We start from the raw sequence: 15,159 nt of genomic DNA on the forward strand, positions 1-15,159 counted from the left end.
GTCTGTTTATGTTTTATTGATAGGAAGAAGGACTGGTTGGCAGCAGAACAAAATGAATTAAATAAAATGTAAATCATGTAGAGGATAATGAATGTCAATAGAGGAGAAACAAGATCAAAAACCGACTTTAAAATCCTAATAGAAAGCGTGCTTTGCAGAAGAGCTCAGCGATGAGCGCCTCAGTGAAATGGCAGCACAGCAGTGGGCTTGGAAAGGTGGGAACAAAAAGAGACGGAGAGACCACATCAAATTTCCTGGCCACCGCTGAGGTGCACTGCTAAGGTGAAGGCTTCGAGTCTAATCCAACCATCTTTGTTTTATATAGCAGAGCCATCACAGAGCAGCATTCAAAATGATGAAGAATACCAGCAAGTTCCTACGAGTAGACTTTGCGTAACATAAACTTGGCACATCTCCTTTCACTGCTCCAGCTTTGGAACTTGCTCACTGCATGGCTGTCATGATAGGTTAGCACAATTACAAATAGGCTGAGGCCTGTTCAGATTTAGGCGATCCCCCATACTTGCTACACATGGCAGCTGTCTCCATCCATTACCTGGCACAGTTAGCCCAGTTTAGGATTACGAGAGGCTGGTGCCAATGATGTTCAAGGTCGGATTCAGTGGACCAGATGGGGTCTCAGTCCACTCAAACATGCAGAGGCAATTGAGATACACCAATCAAACTAACGGACATTTTTGGGGCATGAGAGAAAAAAATACAGCGCTTCGAGAAAAATCCACTAACACATAGGTGGGACATTCAGACTCCACTCACTTACAGGGCCAGATGTATAAAACATTCCTCTTGCAGGCGACATTGAGTGATCTTGGCTAAAATGTGGGCAGGAACAATTAGACGGCTCACCGAGTGTCACAGTTCTCAACCAATCCAACGCCTCGTGAAGATGGCGCTCAGAGTAGGGGATGGTGATTTTGAAAAGCAAAGATCAGAGGTGGTCTTGTTAACCTGGTCTGACAGACAGCAAGCAAGCTTCTGATTATGATAAACTGTCTACAGCTAAGGAGTCTCCTAAAAGGACCCCAATTCATTCTCAAAATGTGTCTCGCATGTGCGGAGGGTACACTGCATTTTTAAAAAATAAATCCTACCTCGCAAGGAAAAAACCTTCCTGTAAAATCAGAGTTTCAAAGATGTCAATGGGCGAACGGTAAACGTGAACGATGTGTTTTCACTGTTAATCACAGATATGTTGATGGAATTGGAGCTACAGTGGTGTGAAAAACTATTTGCCCCCTTCCTGATTTCTTATTCTTTTGCATGTTTGTCACACAAAATGTTTCTGATCATCAAACACATTTAACCATTAGTCAAATATAACACAAGTAAACACAAAATGCAGTTTTTAAATGATGGTTTTTATTATTTAGGGAGAAAAAAATCCAAACCTACATGGCCCTGTGTAAAAAAGTAATTGCCCCCTGAACCTAATAACTGGTTGGGCCACCCTTAGCAGCAATAACTGCAATCAAGCGTTTGCGATAACTTGCAATGAGTCTTTTACAGCGCTCTGGAGGAATTTTGGCCCACTCATCTTTGCAGAATTGTTGTAATTCAGCTTTATTTGAGGGTTTTCTAGCATGAACCGCCTTTTTAAGGTCATGCCATAGCATCTCAATTGGATTCAGGTCAGGACTTTGACTAGGCCACTCCAAAGTCTTCATTTTGTTTTCTTCAGCCATTCAGAGGTGGATTTGCTGGTGTGTTTTGGGTCATTGTCCTGTTGCAGCACCCAAGATCGCTTCAGCTTGAGTTGACGAACAGATGGCCGGACATTCTCCTTCAGGATTTTTGGTAGACAGTATAATTCATGGTTCCATCTATCACAGCAAGCCTTCCAGGTCCTGAAGCAGCAAAACAACCCCAGACCATCACACTACCACCACCATATTTTACTGTTGGTATGATGTTCTTTTTCTGAAATGCTGTGTTCCTTTTACGCCAGATGTAGCGGGACATTTGCCTTCCAAAAGTTCAACTTTTGTCTCATCAGTCCACAAGGTATTTTCCCAAAAGTCTTGGCAATCATTGAGATGTTTCTTAGCAAAATTGAGACGAGCCCTAATGTTCTTTTGCTTAACAGTGGTTTGCGTCTTGGAAATCTGCCATGCAGGCCGTTTTGCCCAGTCTCTTTCTTATGGTGGAGTCGTGAACACTGACCTTAATTGAGGCAAGTGAGGCCTGCAGTTCTTTAGATGTTGTCCTGGGGTCTTTTGTGACCTCTCGGATGAGTCATCTCTGCGCTCTTGGGGTAATTTTGGTCGGCCGGCCACTCCTGGGAAGGTTCACCACTGTTCCATGTTTTTGCCATTTGTGGATAATGGCTCTCACTGTGGTTCGCTGGAGTCCCAAAGCTTTAGAAATGGCTTTATAACCTTTACCAGACTGATAGATCTCAATTACTTCTGTTCTCATTTGTTCCTGAATTTCTTTGGATCTTGGCATGATGTCTAGCTTTTGAGGTGCTTTTGGTCTACTTCTCTGTGTCAGGCAGCTCCTATTTAAGTGATTTCTTGATTGAAACAGGTGTGGCAGTAATCAGGCCTGGGGGTGGCTACGGAAATTGAACTCAGGTGTGATACACCACAGTTAGGTTATTTTTGAACAAGGGGGCAATTACTTTTTCACACAGGGCCATGTAGGTTTGGATTTTTTTTTCTCCCTAAATAATAAAAACCATCATTTAAAAACTGCATTTTGTGTTTACTTGTGTTATATTTGACTAATGGTTAAATGTGTTTGATGATCAGAAACATTTTGTGTGACAAACATGCAAAAGAATAAGAAATGAGGAAGGGGGCAAATAGTTTTTCACACCACTGTACAGTTGTGGAAAAGATGAATTGCAAAATGTGCACTCGTAGCAAAGGGTATGTTGTACCCCTTCAGAAGGACGGCCATTAAGAGAGCTGATAACAAAGAGCCACAGGAGGTGCAGACACAAAACACTCCGATCTACAAGTCTGCTTGACAACACCAGTAAAGCACGGGCAAGGCTGCACAATGGCCACCTTCCGCCTAAACGAATAACTAAAGAAATGTAACATTACTGTCTAACTAGAAATGCATGCATGCCATGAGAGTACAGCCACAGCCTTCTAACATGCAGTGTAACCATAAACCACGACGCTCATCTGAACTCTCTTTGCTGTCGTTATGTCACAGGCCGGGTTTATACTTCACGCGACACAACGTGTGCTCCAGCGGACACTTCTGCTATGTAAGTGTTTTAATGTTTTATACTCACACGCGTGCTTTACGTAAATCTGGAGGAATCCACCAGGTGCGAGAGCAGAGCGAGATATCATCACGGTGAGAACAGGTTCGGCTTTGCTGTGTTGTGAATTGCCTGGAACAGCCATTAAATCCTGATGACACCTTACCGCAACAGCTCTGAAAAGGATGTTTAACGATGAAATCATCAATCCAGGGATGTGTCCATTCCAGCTAGCATTGGGCACGAGGCTGAAACAATCCCTGGATGGCAAGGTCAACACACTGGCGTCATTTTAGTGTCGGCAAATCTGCATATCTTTGGAAGGAAACCGGAGCACATTGAGGAAAACATGCAGGGAATACCAGCGACGTGACTCCATGCGAGACAGCACCGCTGCCGCTCCGCCACCGTGTGTGTAATTATTAACAGTATTCATTAAACGGGGCGGCACGGTGGCACAGTGGGTAGCGCTGCTGCCTCGCAGTTAAGAGTCCTGGGTTCGCTTCCCGGGTCCTCTCTGCATTTAGTTTGCATGTTCTCCCCGTGTCTGCGTGGGTTTCCTCCCACAGTCCAAAGACATGCAGGTTAGGTGCATTGGCGATTCTAAATTGGCCCTGGTGTGTGTTGTGTGTGTGTGTGTGTGCCCTGTGGTGGGTTGGCACCCTGCCCAGGATTGGTTCCTGCCTTGTGCCCTGTGTTGGCTGGGATTGGCTCCAGCAGACCCCCGTGACCCTGTGTTCGGATTCAGCGGGTTGGAAAATGGATGGATTGATAATTATTTAAACAAAATCAATGCATTTCATCATGAAAGTGATATCAAGTATAAAGCTAAGGATTCTGAATGTGCAGAGAGTAAATTGAATGTGTTCTGTGTGGCGATTCCTACTGTCAGGTCAGGAGGAAGCCCCAGAAAAAATAAAAAGACGACGGTATGTGAGACTTTTAAAAGGTATCGTGTCATTCCGATATTCCTATATGCGACGCTTGAATATAAAAGCACTACGAATGCATCTGTATGTCAGCATTGTACTTCACCACAACAAACCATTCATCAAGCATCGAAGCGCACACGTTGAACCCGTAAGATCCTCAAAGCGACTTTCTGTCACGTAGGTAGTAACCAGAGACTCTGACGTCACATTCTGACTTTTATCACACCGTTCCCCCAACTTTTAGCTGGTACAGCAACTAACGCATGCGTCGCGTTCATTTCTGAGGACTTTCTCAGAGGACGTGTCAAATGAACACTGGGAACACGTGGCAGCCATGATGCGGACGCATACGTGTTCTGAGCGTGAAGTATAAGACATCGTAGCAGACAGAAATGCTTGGGGCCAAGTACCTGCAGTGGTCTGTGTGTGTGTGTCTGTCTGTCTGTCCCAATCTGTCATGGCCGGTTTGTTGCTCTCATCTTCTTCATGCCTCTCTAACGCTGACTCCGCATTGTGTGTGAACATTGAAATAAAAGACAGACAAACAGGTAAGGCCAGGGAGTGCTAGCAGCCCAGCCCAGGACAGATCAGGTCACTGCCGTCTGTTCCACATGTCACACTCATTCACTGCCCCTAATGTACCTCCAGTAGCCCCACTGCCATTTGTTTCGATTCTAAGCAAAAATACAAATGACATGAATGACAAGCGCTGTCCAGGTTAATGTCTCCAAAAAATACAACGGGCACAGCTTCAAAATGCCCCCGGTAATACTTACAAGAGAGGCACACTTACTGGGTGGCAGGGAGACACCATAAGCCGCAGCTCCCAGTCCGACACGGCCATGTCATTCGGGCCTTCTGCCCACGGGAGTTTTAATCTGCTGGGACACTCGATACACCACAGCACGTCCCACCACAAGGCTGGGAACTCCAAGCCAGAGGCTGAGGCAGCAAGCGGAGATCACATCATTAAGAACGTTAACTTTTAATTAAAGTTCTTAATGATTTGAGCTGAGCCAAGGGGGGTCAAGTAAAAAGACGGGTGCAGCAGTGCCCCCATGTGCACAGAGAGCTAAGGTGCAGATAAAGCAACCCAAGTGACACCGACTGGAAAGCCGAGACGCCTCCTTGGCACGCTTCAGTTTTTCATTACTTCCACGTCAAATGTTTCAGTGGAATATCATCTACAAATGCCGGGCTTGGAGCTTTTGTAAATAACTAAATGGGAAAAAGATAAATGCAAGGTGTCACCGAGTCTCATTTTTCAGCGACACTGTGCGCATGCAGTGACATTCTTATTACAAGGGAAGACACACTGCCGGAGAAAGCTGTGTCATTTTAAGTAAGCCTGCTGCAATGGCTGTCACAGAACATTTCACACGCACATGTCAGTCGCCACAATAACACGCATCCAGTCAATGTAAGGACATGTGCCAAAGGGCCTGAGGGGCATTCAGGGAGTAGCAGGTCCACCAGGCACCTCCTCTGTTAGTGTGGAACCACAAGAGGGCGACATCCTAGTGATACCCTGATCAGCTGTGTCGAGCAGGAGGCTTCAGAGCTGGGAAATGCCACCCAGCATCCAGTGCCATCTTAAAGTCCCAGCGGTGACAACATAACCATAACAACAAAAAACTATCAGAAAACAAATCATAACTTCAATTAAAGTATCATTCAGCAGCATCCACAACAGGCCCAGCTGGGAGACCCCAAACAATCACTCTCACTCTCTGTTAGCTACGGTGGTCTCAGTGAGTAGGCTGTTACTGTGTCAATGCCAGGGTGAGGCAACACTTTTTAAAGCTTTTCGATGATATCGTTAAACCAATCGTTGTTTAACAAGGAGCATCAGCATCTCGGTGTATCCGCCATTATCCAATCACCACCCACCTCAGGCCAAAGCCATTTGGACAGCACAAACTAAGGCTGGGCACCTTAGTGATGTGCCGCCGTTAACATTCTTGGGCTGCCAGCATCAGAAAAGTCTCTGCAAATACCTGATGCAGGCCCACAGTCGCTTTTGTGAGGTACACAGAACCTTCTCAGCCTTTCTCCTGGAAGACCCCAAGAAATCCAACAGATAATCGCAACCAGACAATGTGTCTGTGATTACATAATTAAACGCTTGCCACATATAGTTGGAAAATGTCTGCACACTGGGGAAATCCCCAAAGACTGGAGGCTAGCAGATATTATCCTGTTGTCTAAAGAGGGTGACTGGGCTGATCCCGGGAGCTATTTCATTTCAGCTGCATCATGGGTAAGTTAACGAAAGGAATTATGAAGGCACAGATTGAGGTGCACATGTCTAGAAGAGGCCAGCACGGGTTCAGATGAGGGCGGTTGTGTTTCGCTAATATGCTGGAATTCTACGAGGAAGCAACAAAAGGATGCAATGAGCTGGGGGGCCATATTATGTGATGTACCTCGTGTTTTAATAAGGTGCCACCTGAGAAGTTGGGCATCAAACTAAAAAAGTGGAAATTCAGGGCAAGTGTGTAGGTGGGAGAGCAATTGGCTTAACTCTTTGAGGGCTGAATATGTTTTCCAAAAAAAGGATGGCTTCACACAGAAATCAACATAAAACGCCTGTTGCTGCATGCTGTGGCTGCCAGTTTGCTAAGAATTGTCTTTGTGTGGTTGGGACAGCAGCAGCAGTCACAGTCGCAGTGCACTGCAATCTGATTTTTAAGTGGCATTCCTCCCTGGTGAACATTGCCAGTACCACAACTAGCTGGCGACCGACCAGCTGAAGCTGGAACCACACATTCGTCTTCAATCACTTATATCAAAATCTGAGTCTGACAAGTCATAGTCCAGTTCAGAGATGATAGGCAAGACGTCGTCCATGGAGTATTTTGCTTTTCGCATTCGCTTTGATCTCTCGCCAGATGGCAGTGCCATTTTTACCGCTGTGTGCGCCTTGCTTACTCACATGAGCACATGGAATCTCGGTCAAACCAATGAATCTAGCAACGAGAGTCCAACATAATGGTTGGTTTTGTCACAGTTTATAGTTGATTACCATCATCAACTCCTCCTTTTGACAAAAGTCAACATCAGCCCTGAAAGAGTTAAACCCTGGAAGCAGAGGGTGATGGTGAGCGGGACCTTCTTCACTGGCTGATGACCCTTAGGGGTCAGTGCTGGGGTCTCAGAAAACATTAAAGAAAATTGACAAGAAGAGGCCATGTAGTCCAACCAAGCTTGCCAATCCTATTCTCTTAATTCCTCCAAAATAACATCAAATCGCTGCTCGCTTTAATATACATAAATGTTATGGACAAGATTATAATCAATAAGCTGATACCAAACTAGGTGGCGTGTTGTGTAGATGGGTACAGAATTGGCTCAAACACAGGAAGCAGAATTGGGCGATGTTAAGAGTGGTGCCCAGCAGGGGTGAGTGCTGGGGCTGCGGCTGTTTTTAATGTACATACAAGAAATGATTTGGATAGGAATATAAATAACAAGCTGGGACCAGGATAAGTGGATTGGCAGATGATCTCAAATGCAATGAATCATTACAGAGGGTCTTGGGCTGACGTGTGGCAAATGAAATTCAATATAAGTAAATGTAAAGTAATACACGTAGGAAGTAAAAATGTTAGACTTAAATACACAATGGGAGGTCTGAAACTTGAAAATACACCTTATGAGAAGGATGTAGCTGTCTAAATCCACACAATGTACAAAAGCCATCAAGGAGGCTAATAAAATGTTGGATTATATAATATCACGATGTCAAGGGAGGCTATGATTAAATTACATAACCCACTGGAGTCCTGTGTGCAGTTTTGGTCTCCAGATTACAAAAAAGACATAGCAAGAAGTCCAGAGAAGAGCAACTAGGCTGATTCCAGGACTGCAATGTACGAGTCACAAGAAGTGCCTGAGTTGAACCTGTTCACCGCTGGAGATTAAGTGGTCTCACGTTTGTAGTGTTAAAAGCTATGAAAGGTAGATACCAGCCATCCATCCATCCATCCATCCTCTTCCACTTATCCGGGGTCGGGTCGCGGGGGCAGCAGCTTGAGCAGAGATGCCCAGACTTCCCTCTCCCAGGCCACTTCTTCCAGCTCTTCTGGGGGAATCCCGAGGCGTTCCCAGGCCAGCCGGGAGACATAGTCCCTCCAGCATGTCATGGGTCTTCCCCAGGGCCTCCTCCCAGTTAGATGTGCCCGGAACACCTCACCAGGGAGGCGTCCAGGAGGCATCCTGATCAGATGCCGAGCCACCTCATCTGACTTCTCTCGATGCGGAGGAGCAGCGGCTCTACTCTGAGCCCCTCCCGGATGACTGAGCTTCTCACCTTATCTTTAAGGGAAAGCCCAGACACCCTGCGGAGGAAACTCATTTCAGCCGCTTGTATTCGCGATCTCGTTTTTTCAGTCAATACCCATAGCTCATGACCATAGGTGAGGGTAGGAGCGTAGATCGGCTGGTAAATTGAGAGCTTTGCCTTACTTATTCAAAACGACAGATTGATACAGAGCCCGCATCACTGCGGACACCGCACCGATCCGCCTGTCGATCTCATGCTCCTGGATGCCAGGCATTACTTTAAAAAACACCCCACAACTAGAACACGGGGACACGGTTGGAAACTCGTCAAGGGCAAATTTCCTACAAATGTTACAAGGTATTTCTTCACACAAAGAACCACAGGCCCAAAGAATAAATTACCGAGTAGAGGGGTGGAGAGCAGAACTTTAAGGACCTTCAGATCTCGACTTGATGTTATTTTGGACACGTTAGGTGTACAGGATGAACAAACTTGTTGGGCTGAATGGCCACTTCTCGTCACAATTGTTCTAATGTTGTACATCATTTTCTCACAGAATGACAAAGTAAAATAATGAAAACAAAAGGTAAGAATGTATAGGATGAAGAAAAAGCAGCTAGTGCAACAAAATAACAATGCAGTAACATGACGTTTGTTTTGTACATGAAAGAATAACATTTCATAGGCAGGTTGTACGAGTGCACAGCTTGCTGAATTCCCAGGCCAAACTAACATACTGAGAACTTCATGGCCTCCTACAAAGGTGGAGAGGTGCCCAAGGAGTACCCCATGCAGCCTGGGTTGTGGATTAGGCCACACGCTTCCATGATGAGCCCAGCAGCCCAAGGTTTATTAGAAGAGCTATTGATGCAGGCTTGATGTACTACCATGCCACAGGTAGGCTATGTAGTGGGCAGAGGGCACACAGACGACATGCATATGTCCCTGGGTACCACAGAGCAGCACCTGCATGAGCATTGTGGAGAGTGACAAGCAGTAGGGTGGGCCCTATGGAGCATTTTAATGTCCATTAAGGCTCTCTCTCACTCACTGACCCAGCTACCCCAGCAATGGTGCCTGCTGGGCATGTGACCTTAATTTCAAAATGGGGAAGGGGCGACACTTGTGAATACAGATTTTTAAAAGTGGGGTAGGTGACTCTGTAGCCATGTTATGTTACCCGTAACCCTAAGCTTATCCATACCCAACTTTAAAAAGTATACAGCAGTGAACGTCTCCAGGGGTGTCTTGGCATTACATAATAAAAAGTGTCAGGGACAAGTCTCTGTTGCCCCGGCCTCCGTTCTCCTCCTTTTCATGAGGCAGATGGCTCTTCTATCACACCCAGTGTGGTGTTTATGATTTCCATCTCCTCTCTGACATGAAAAGAAATACGCCAAGGCGATGCGTCCAGGGTCCTCTGCTCTCATCAGCTCTCGTGTGCAGTGACCCTGGCACCGCGCTTTTATTAAGTGCCAGCAAATTGACTTTCCACATAATTGACCACCAAATGTAAACACACAGCAGCGGCGTATTTGTTATCCACCATAGACTGTAGGCATAAAGTCATCATTCATGTGTAAAATGATCAAAAAAAGAATTTCTGTGGCCGCAGTGCCAGGAAAAGGGATGCCTCAGTAGCAATAAGGGAGCATGGAGGGCCTTTTCTAACTCACACTTCCTGACGTTAGCTTAGTGCCCAGAAGCAGCAGTGAGGCACAGACAGCCTGTGTGCAGGGATGCAGATTTGTGTCATACCAGGATGCATGGCTCACTGTCACACACACCTCAGGGCAGACGGGCTGGCTGATATCCTGAAGAAGGTAAAGGGGAGATCAGCATTTCAGTGCATCTTCCATTATACAATCACCACCCACCTCTGGACAAGCCATTTGAAACGGCTACATCAGGCTTGGCAGGCACCACCACACCTTAGTGATGTGCCACCATCAACTTTCTTGGGCTACCTTCATTAGGAATGTCTCTGTAAAAAACTGATTCAGAACCTCAGGGGCACACGCCCGTGGGTCTAAAGTGGTCGTGGTCCACCTCCTCCTGTACTACTGCGTGGCATGAGCTCACAATCCAGCATCTCCTGTGCCACTTTGCTACGCTTCTTGCCAAAATGGAACAAAGAAAACAGCCATGTCCTATGACCTTCTACTTTCACGCTTTGCTATTTTCATTAAAAATCTCCTTACCGTCTCCTGGACCCTCTTGTTTCCTAGTGTCTTTGGGATGCTCTTCAGGCCCCAGTGCGGAATCTATAAGAGGGACAAAGAGCACATGTAGAGCTGTGTCAGCAATAAGCAGTAAAGAAAAAACAAGCCTGTGAAGATGAGCAAGAAGTGTCTCCACTGTAGGAATAGCAGGGTCTTCTTCAGCCCCCTAACCTTCCCCACCTGCCTATGTCTGCTTGCATCCATGTAGCTGACCATGTCCCACTCACTAACACAGACTGGACAAAGCCAGTCACACCAACTTGCATTAAATGCAGCGCCTTCGACATGACTACGCAGCTAGACAGAGGATGCAAGGCGCTGCTGATCAAAGGGCTGCCATCAAAGCACCGCACAAATTGGGCCCGCATGGCACTTTCTTAGGAGGCTTGCCCTAAAATAGTTGCTTTGATGTTGTGATGAGGAAGGCAGAGGTGAACAGATAATGAATGGTGCACACAATGCCCCTCCATTACCGACTGAATAAGAGAGGCTTGTTTGCGTCAAGTCCATTAGGTGACATGAGGCGCTCACCGCCTGCTGTTAACTTCCATTCTCTCACACCGGCAGCTCTCTCCTCAACATGCTGCCTTCAATTTGTCAAAAGCAAAGAGGGAGCAAGAGAGGCACAGAAATGACTGAAAAGCCACTTTTAATCCCCACACCCATTTCTCGACAGAGAGAGAGACTGCCACCACAGCACAGCTCAGCTCAGCTCTGTGACGACGCCTGCCCCACAGGTGACACACATGCTGGCTGCTTCTCAACACTTTACTAAAATGGGCTCTCAAAAATGGAAATTCCACCATTCAAAAGAGAGGCTCATATATCAGTAAGGTTCTTCATAAAGTTTCCACAGTAAGTCCATGTGGCAAGGAGCTCCGCCAAGCAGGACTGAGGAGGTGGACTCCTATACAGTACATGCACCATTATCTCCGCTTCAGGGATAGCATCAGGTGTTACTTAGTATAGGCCCAGCTTTGCCCTCCTTACTGTATATTTTTGTATCACCTGTCACCCCTTTCTAAGCAGAAATCAGATGACACAATCAGTGAATAATACAAAATAATGCACTTGAGTGTGTGTGCTCGAGCATTGTGCCTTTCAGTCTCCACTAAAGCCCTTAGCCATCATGTGTTTTAAATGTTTGCAGTTTTGCCATTGCCCACTTTTTCTGAGTTCTTTTTCAGGCTCCCTGTAGTTTTTTCACTACCTGACACTGCCTTAAACTTACGGACTACAAAAAGCCATATTTTAATTTTCACGAATTTCTTTTTTTCGAATTGCTCCCATTTCAGATATTCAGATTGCCCTCCTGAATCCTACAATAACATACAACTTATTCAGGCTACAAATAAAGTTTCATTTCCTGCCAATATGCTGTGCAGGAAATGATTTTTATGCATTATTCTATATATCTTTCTATATTATTTACTTTGAATATGCAATATATATATTGCCATCATAGAACAAATGATTTCCATAGCCTTGCCTAAAATGGCAATGGTTTGACAATGTGCCAAGTTGTGTACTTTAAGTTTCTAGCTTTCCACAGTCTGCAGGATCACTACTTGCTCTTGAGCTGTCGTTTCTTATCTACGGTGCAGTATGTCAGCTTGGACAGGTCTGTGTTCAGTCAGAGCAGCTCAAGAGGAACTGCAGCTCACTTACGACACACTCCGACAGCTCTGTTCAATGAACACACGTGTAAACATAATTTAAATATATGACTTAAAAATACACCTTTAAGTACATTAAATGCACTATATAGTATAGAAATATACTTTTGTAGAGTGACTTCAGGACATTTATTTAAAAGAATTCCACAGCAGCCTTTCTCCTCTTCCTCACCAATTCACTTCTTCTTTTAAGAGTTCAATCACTCTGAAAGCACAGTTTTTAAGCTTATTTTTCCTGTTGTTTATTATTTTTATTATTATTCTGACATTGCCATTTTGTTTTCTTGTTTTGGTATGGTCACCGCCATTTTGTGTTGATCTTTGTATGACCATGGCCATATTGTTTATGATGTTATACTGAGTTCGCATGCTATTGGACAGACACTAAACATGAGTTTTCAATTTCAAAATTCCACAAGTTCAACAACTTGGACAGAACAAAGCTACCCAAATTATTCACACTGTGATGTAACATTAACCTTTCATCTTAGTCAATTGTGTAAAAAATAAATAAAGTTTATTGATTCCAAGAGGAAATTAAGACGCATATAGCAGCAAAAAAGATTAAAAACAAAGATACAGACTCACAGGACAAATAATACGATCGATGACAGATAGATAGATAGACAGATAGATAGATAGATAGATAGATAGATAGATAGATAGATAGATAGATAGATAGATAGATAAATGTGAAAGGCACTATATAATAGATAGATAGATAGATAGATAGATAGATAGATAGATAGATAGATAGATAGATAGATAGATAGATAGATAGTGTGGCCACCAGGGGGCACTTCAGCTCCCCAAACCCAATACAGACAGGCCTGGACATAAGTGTAAAATGAATAAAGAGTTTTTATTCGTGTTAAACTCTTCTTGGGCAAGCGTTTCCCACGACAGCCACAAGTACAATTAAGCACAACTCTTTGTCTTCTTCTGCTCCTCAACCACATTCCAGCACAAAGAAACTTTCACATCACAGAGAGCAATAGAAGAACTCCCAGCACCTCACAGATGGGACAGCCTCTAAGCTGCATACCGTGTCCTTCTGTGCGTGCCATGTCATGATGAATTCTCCCCCAGAACCTTCTCCTTCCATGCCGCTGGCCAGCTACCGTAGATCCCGTTCTATAAGCCGAGAATTTCGTCCTAGATTTTTGGCTTGGAGTTTGGGGGTCGGTTTATACAACGAGTATCGTTTCAGATTCAAGTTTTCTAGCGCAATGCCGGTTTTGCCGATGAATACGGAAGTAAATAATGACGAAACCACAGAGCCATCTTTCAGATGAAGAAGTAACTTTGCATGGTGGTACTTTAAATTAAATAAAGAATTTATTCAAAAAAGTGTTTTACTTGTTGATTTTATTAATAAAAATTATAACAAATTTTTAAAATGAAATTTTTTGTTTTGATTTACGATCAACATCTTGCGTTACGAAACGGATGCGGTCACGTGTATCCGCTTGCGAGATTGTAAACAAACAACCGAGAGCGTTAGTAGCGTCAGTCGGCGCCCAGATACATGTGTTTGTGGATGTAATTTCCGTCATTGCAGTGATTTACCTATATATATATAATTTATTAAGACCATGCAAGCAAGACACATAATTGCTAAGGAAGGAAGAGAAGGTAAAAGTAAGCGATTGCAATCGAAACGAAGATGGACATTGTGTGGAAATATCTCCTCCCTTCCTGCAGCCCAAAGATGTCAAATTAAATGGTGAGTACAGTATGAAATGGTTTCTAGAATAGAATGCCTTTTATTGTCACTATACGCATCTACAATGAGATTAAAAGCAGCTCCTTCAGTGCAGAAAAGAGTTCTGTATAGGGCTTGTATGGTTGTTTTTTAGCTTTAGCATAACGCCGGGTTTTGCTGCCCCGCTTCTGCTTTCTTTCCCTCCTCCGTCTGTGTCGTCTCCTAGACCCGACAACAATCCACGGAGAGCCCGCTGGTCTCGCTATGTTGTCTGGGATGTTGTGCGTGTGATGAAAAACACTCGAAACAGATGTCTGGCTCTGGACACCGATGTCTATAAGGTTCTGAATGGTGTAGCGCATGTTCGCCAAACCGATCGTGCACAAACAAGGACAAAAAAAAAAAGTACAAAAACAACAAAAAAGTGCACTGAAAAGGAGAGCCCTGAGCCGCTGTGACCATGCGTGCCGCCATGCTCCTAGCTTAATCGAAGTAGGCTTGGCACTTTTTATAACTTTTTGGTTAGTACATTAGAAATATGATTGGTGTTTTGCTAAATAATGCACATTATATTATATATCAAAAATGCCGGCAGTCTCAAATTCTCGCCGATAAACATTATAAATATACCCGAAGAGACACTTTTAAGGAAATTTAGAAAATTTTGCTTGGAGAAGGGGGTCGGCTTAAATACCGGTCATCGGCAAATACATGTAATTTAGTAGGTAGAGAAGGGGTTTGGCTAATATACCGGGTCGGCCTGTATTCCGGGATCTACGGTATACCTGAACATTGCAGGGCAGACACCCTTCACTGCTAGCCAGCATGTCTGACCCTCCTGATAAAACAGCAAGAAATCCAGGGAGGAAATGCCACCCTCTCGCCACCAGAGGGCATAATGTCAGAAGAGACTATATGAGAGCGGGCTGACCGTTAAACACAGCAGGCAGCTGGTGAGCTGCCATGAAAACCTGATTCTTTAAGAACAACTGAAGGCTCAGGGGAGCAGGGATATCAGAGGCCTCTACAAGGAGTTTTGGCCTGATATCAGCCTTTGCCTCTGGAAGCAAGACTGGGGTTTGGCTGAACGTTGACGCCAAG

At 44.7% G+C, this 15,159-nt stretch overlaps 1 protein-coding gene across 3 annotated transcripts in view; it reads right to left on the bottom strand.

Moving 5' to 3' along the window:
* The window catches only part of macrod2 (mono-ADP ribosylhydrolase 2), a 1,287,980-nt gene that overhangs the window by 11,793 nt on the left and 1,261,028 nt on the right, over window positions 1-15,159 (bottom strand). For all 3 annotated transcript variants that reach the window (XM_039739038.1, XM_039739039.1, XM_039739037.1), the window contains one exon: window positions 10,657-10,719. In XM_039739038.1, coding sequence (XP_039594972.1) covers window positions 10,657-10,719 — 63 coding nt within the window. The remainder of the gene's footprint in view (window positions 1-10,656; window positions 10,720-15,159) is intronic.

Source organism: Polypterus senegalus, chromosome 16 (genome assembly GCF_016835505.1).
Source record: "Polypterus senegalus isolate Bchr_013 chromosome 16, ASM1683550v1, whole genome shotgun sequence".
Lineage (NCBI taxonomy): Eukaryota > Metazoa > Chordata > Cladistia > Polypteriformes > Polypteridae > Polypterus > Polypterus senegalus.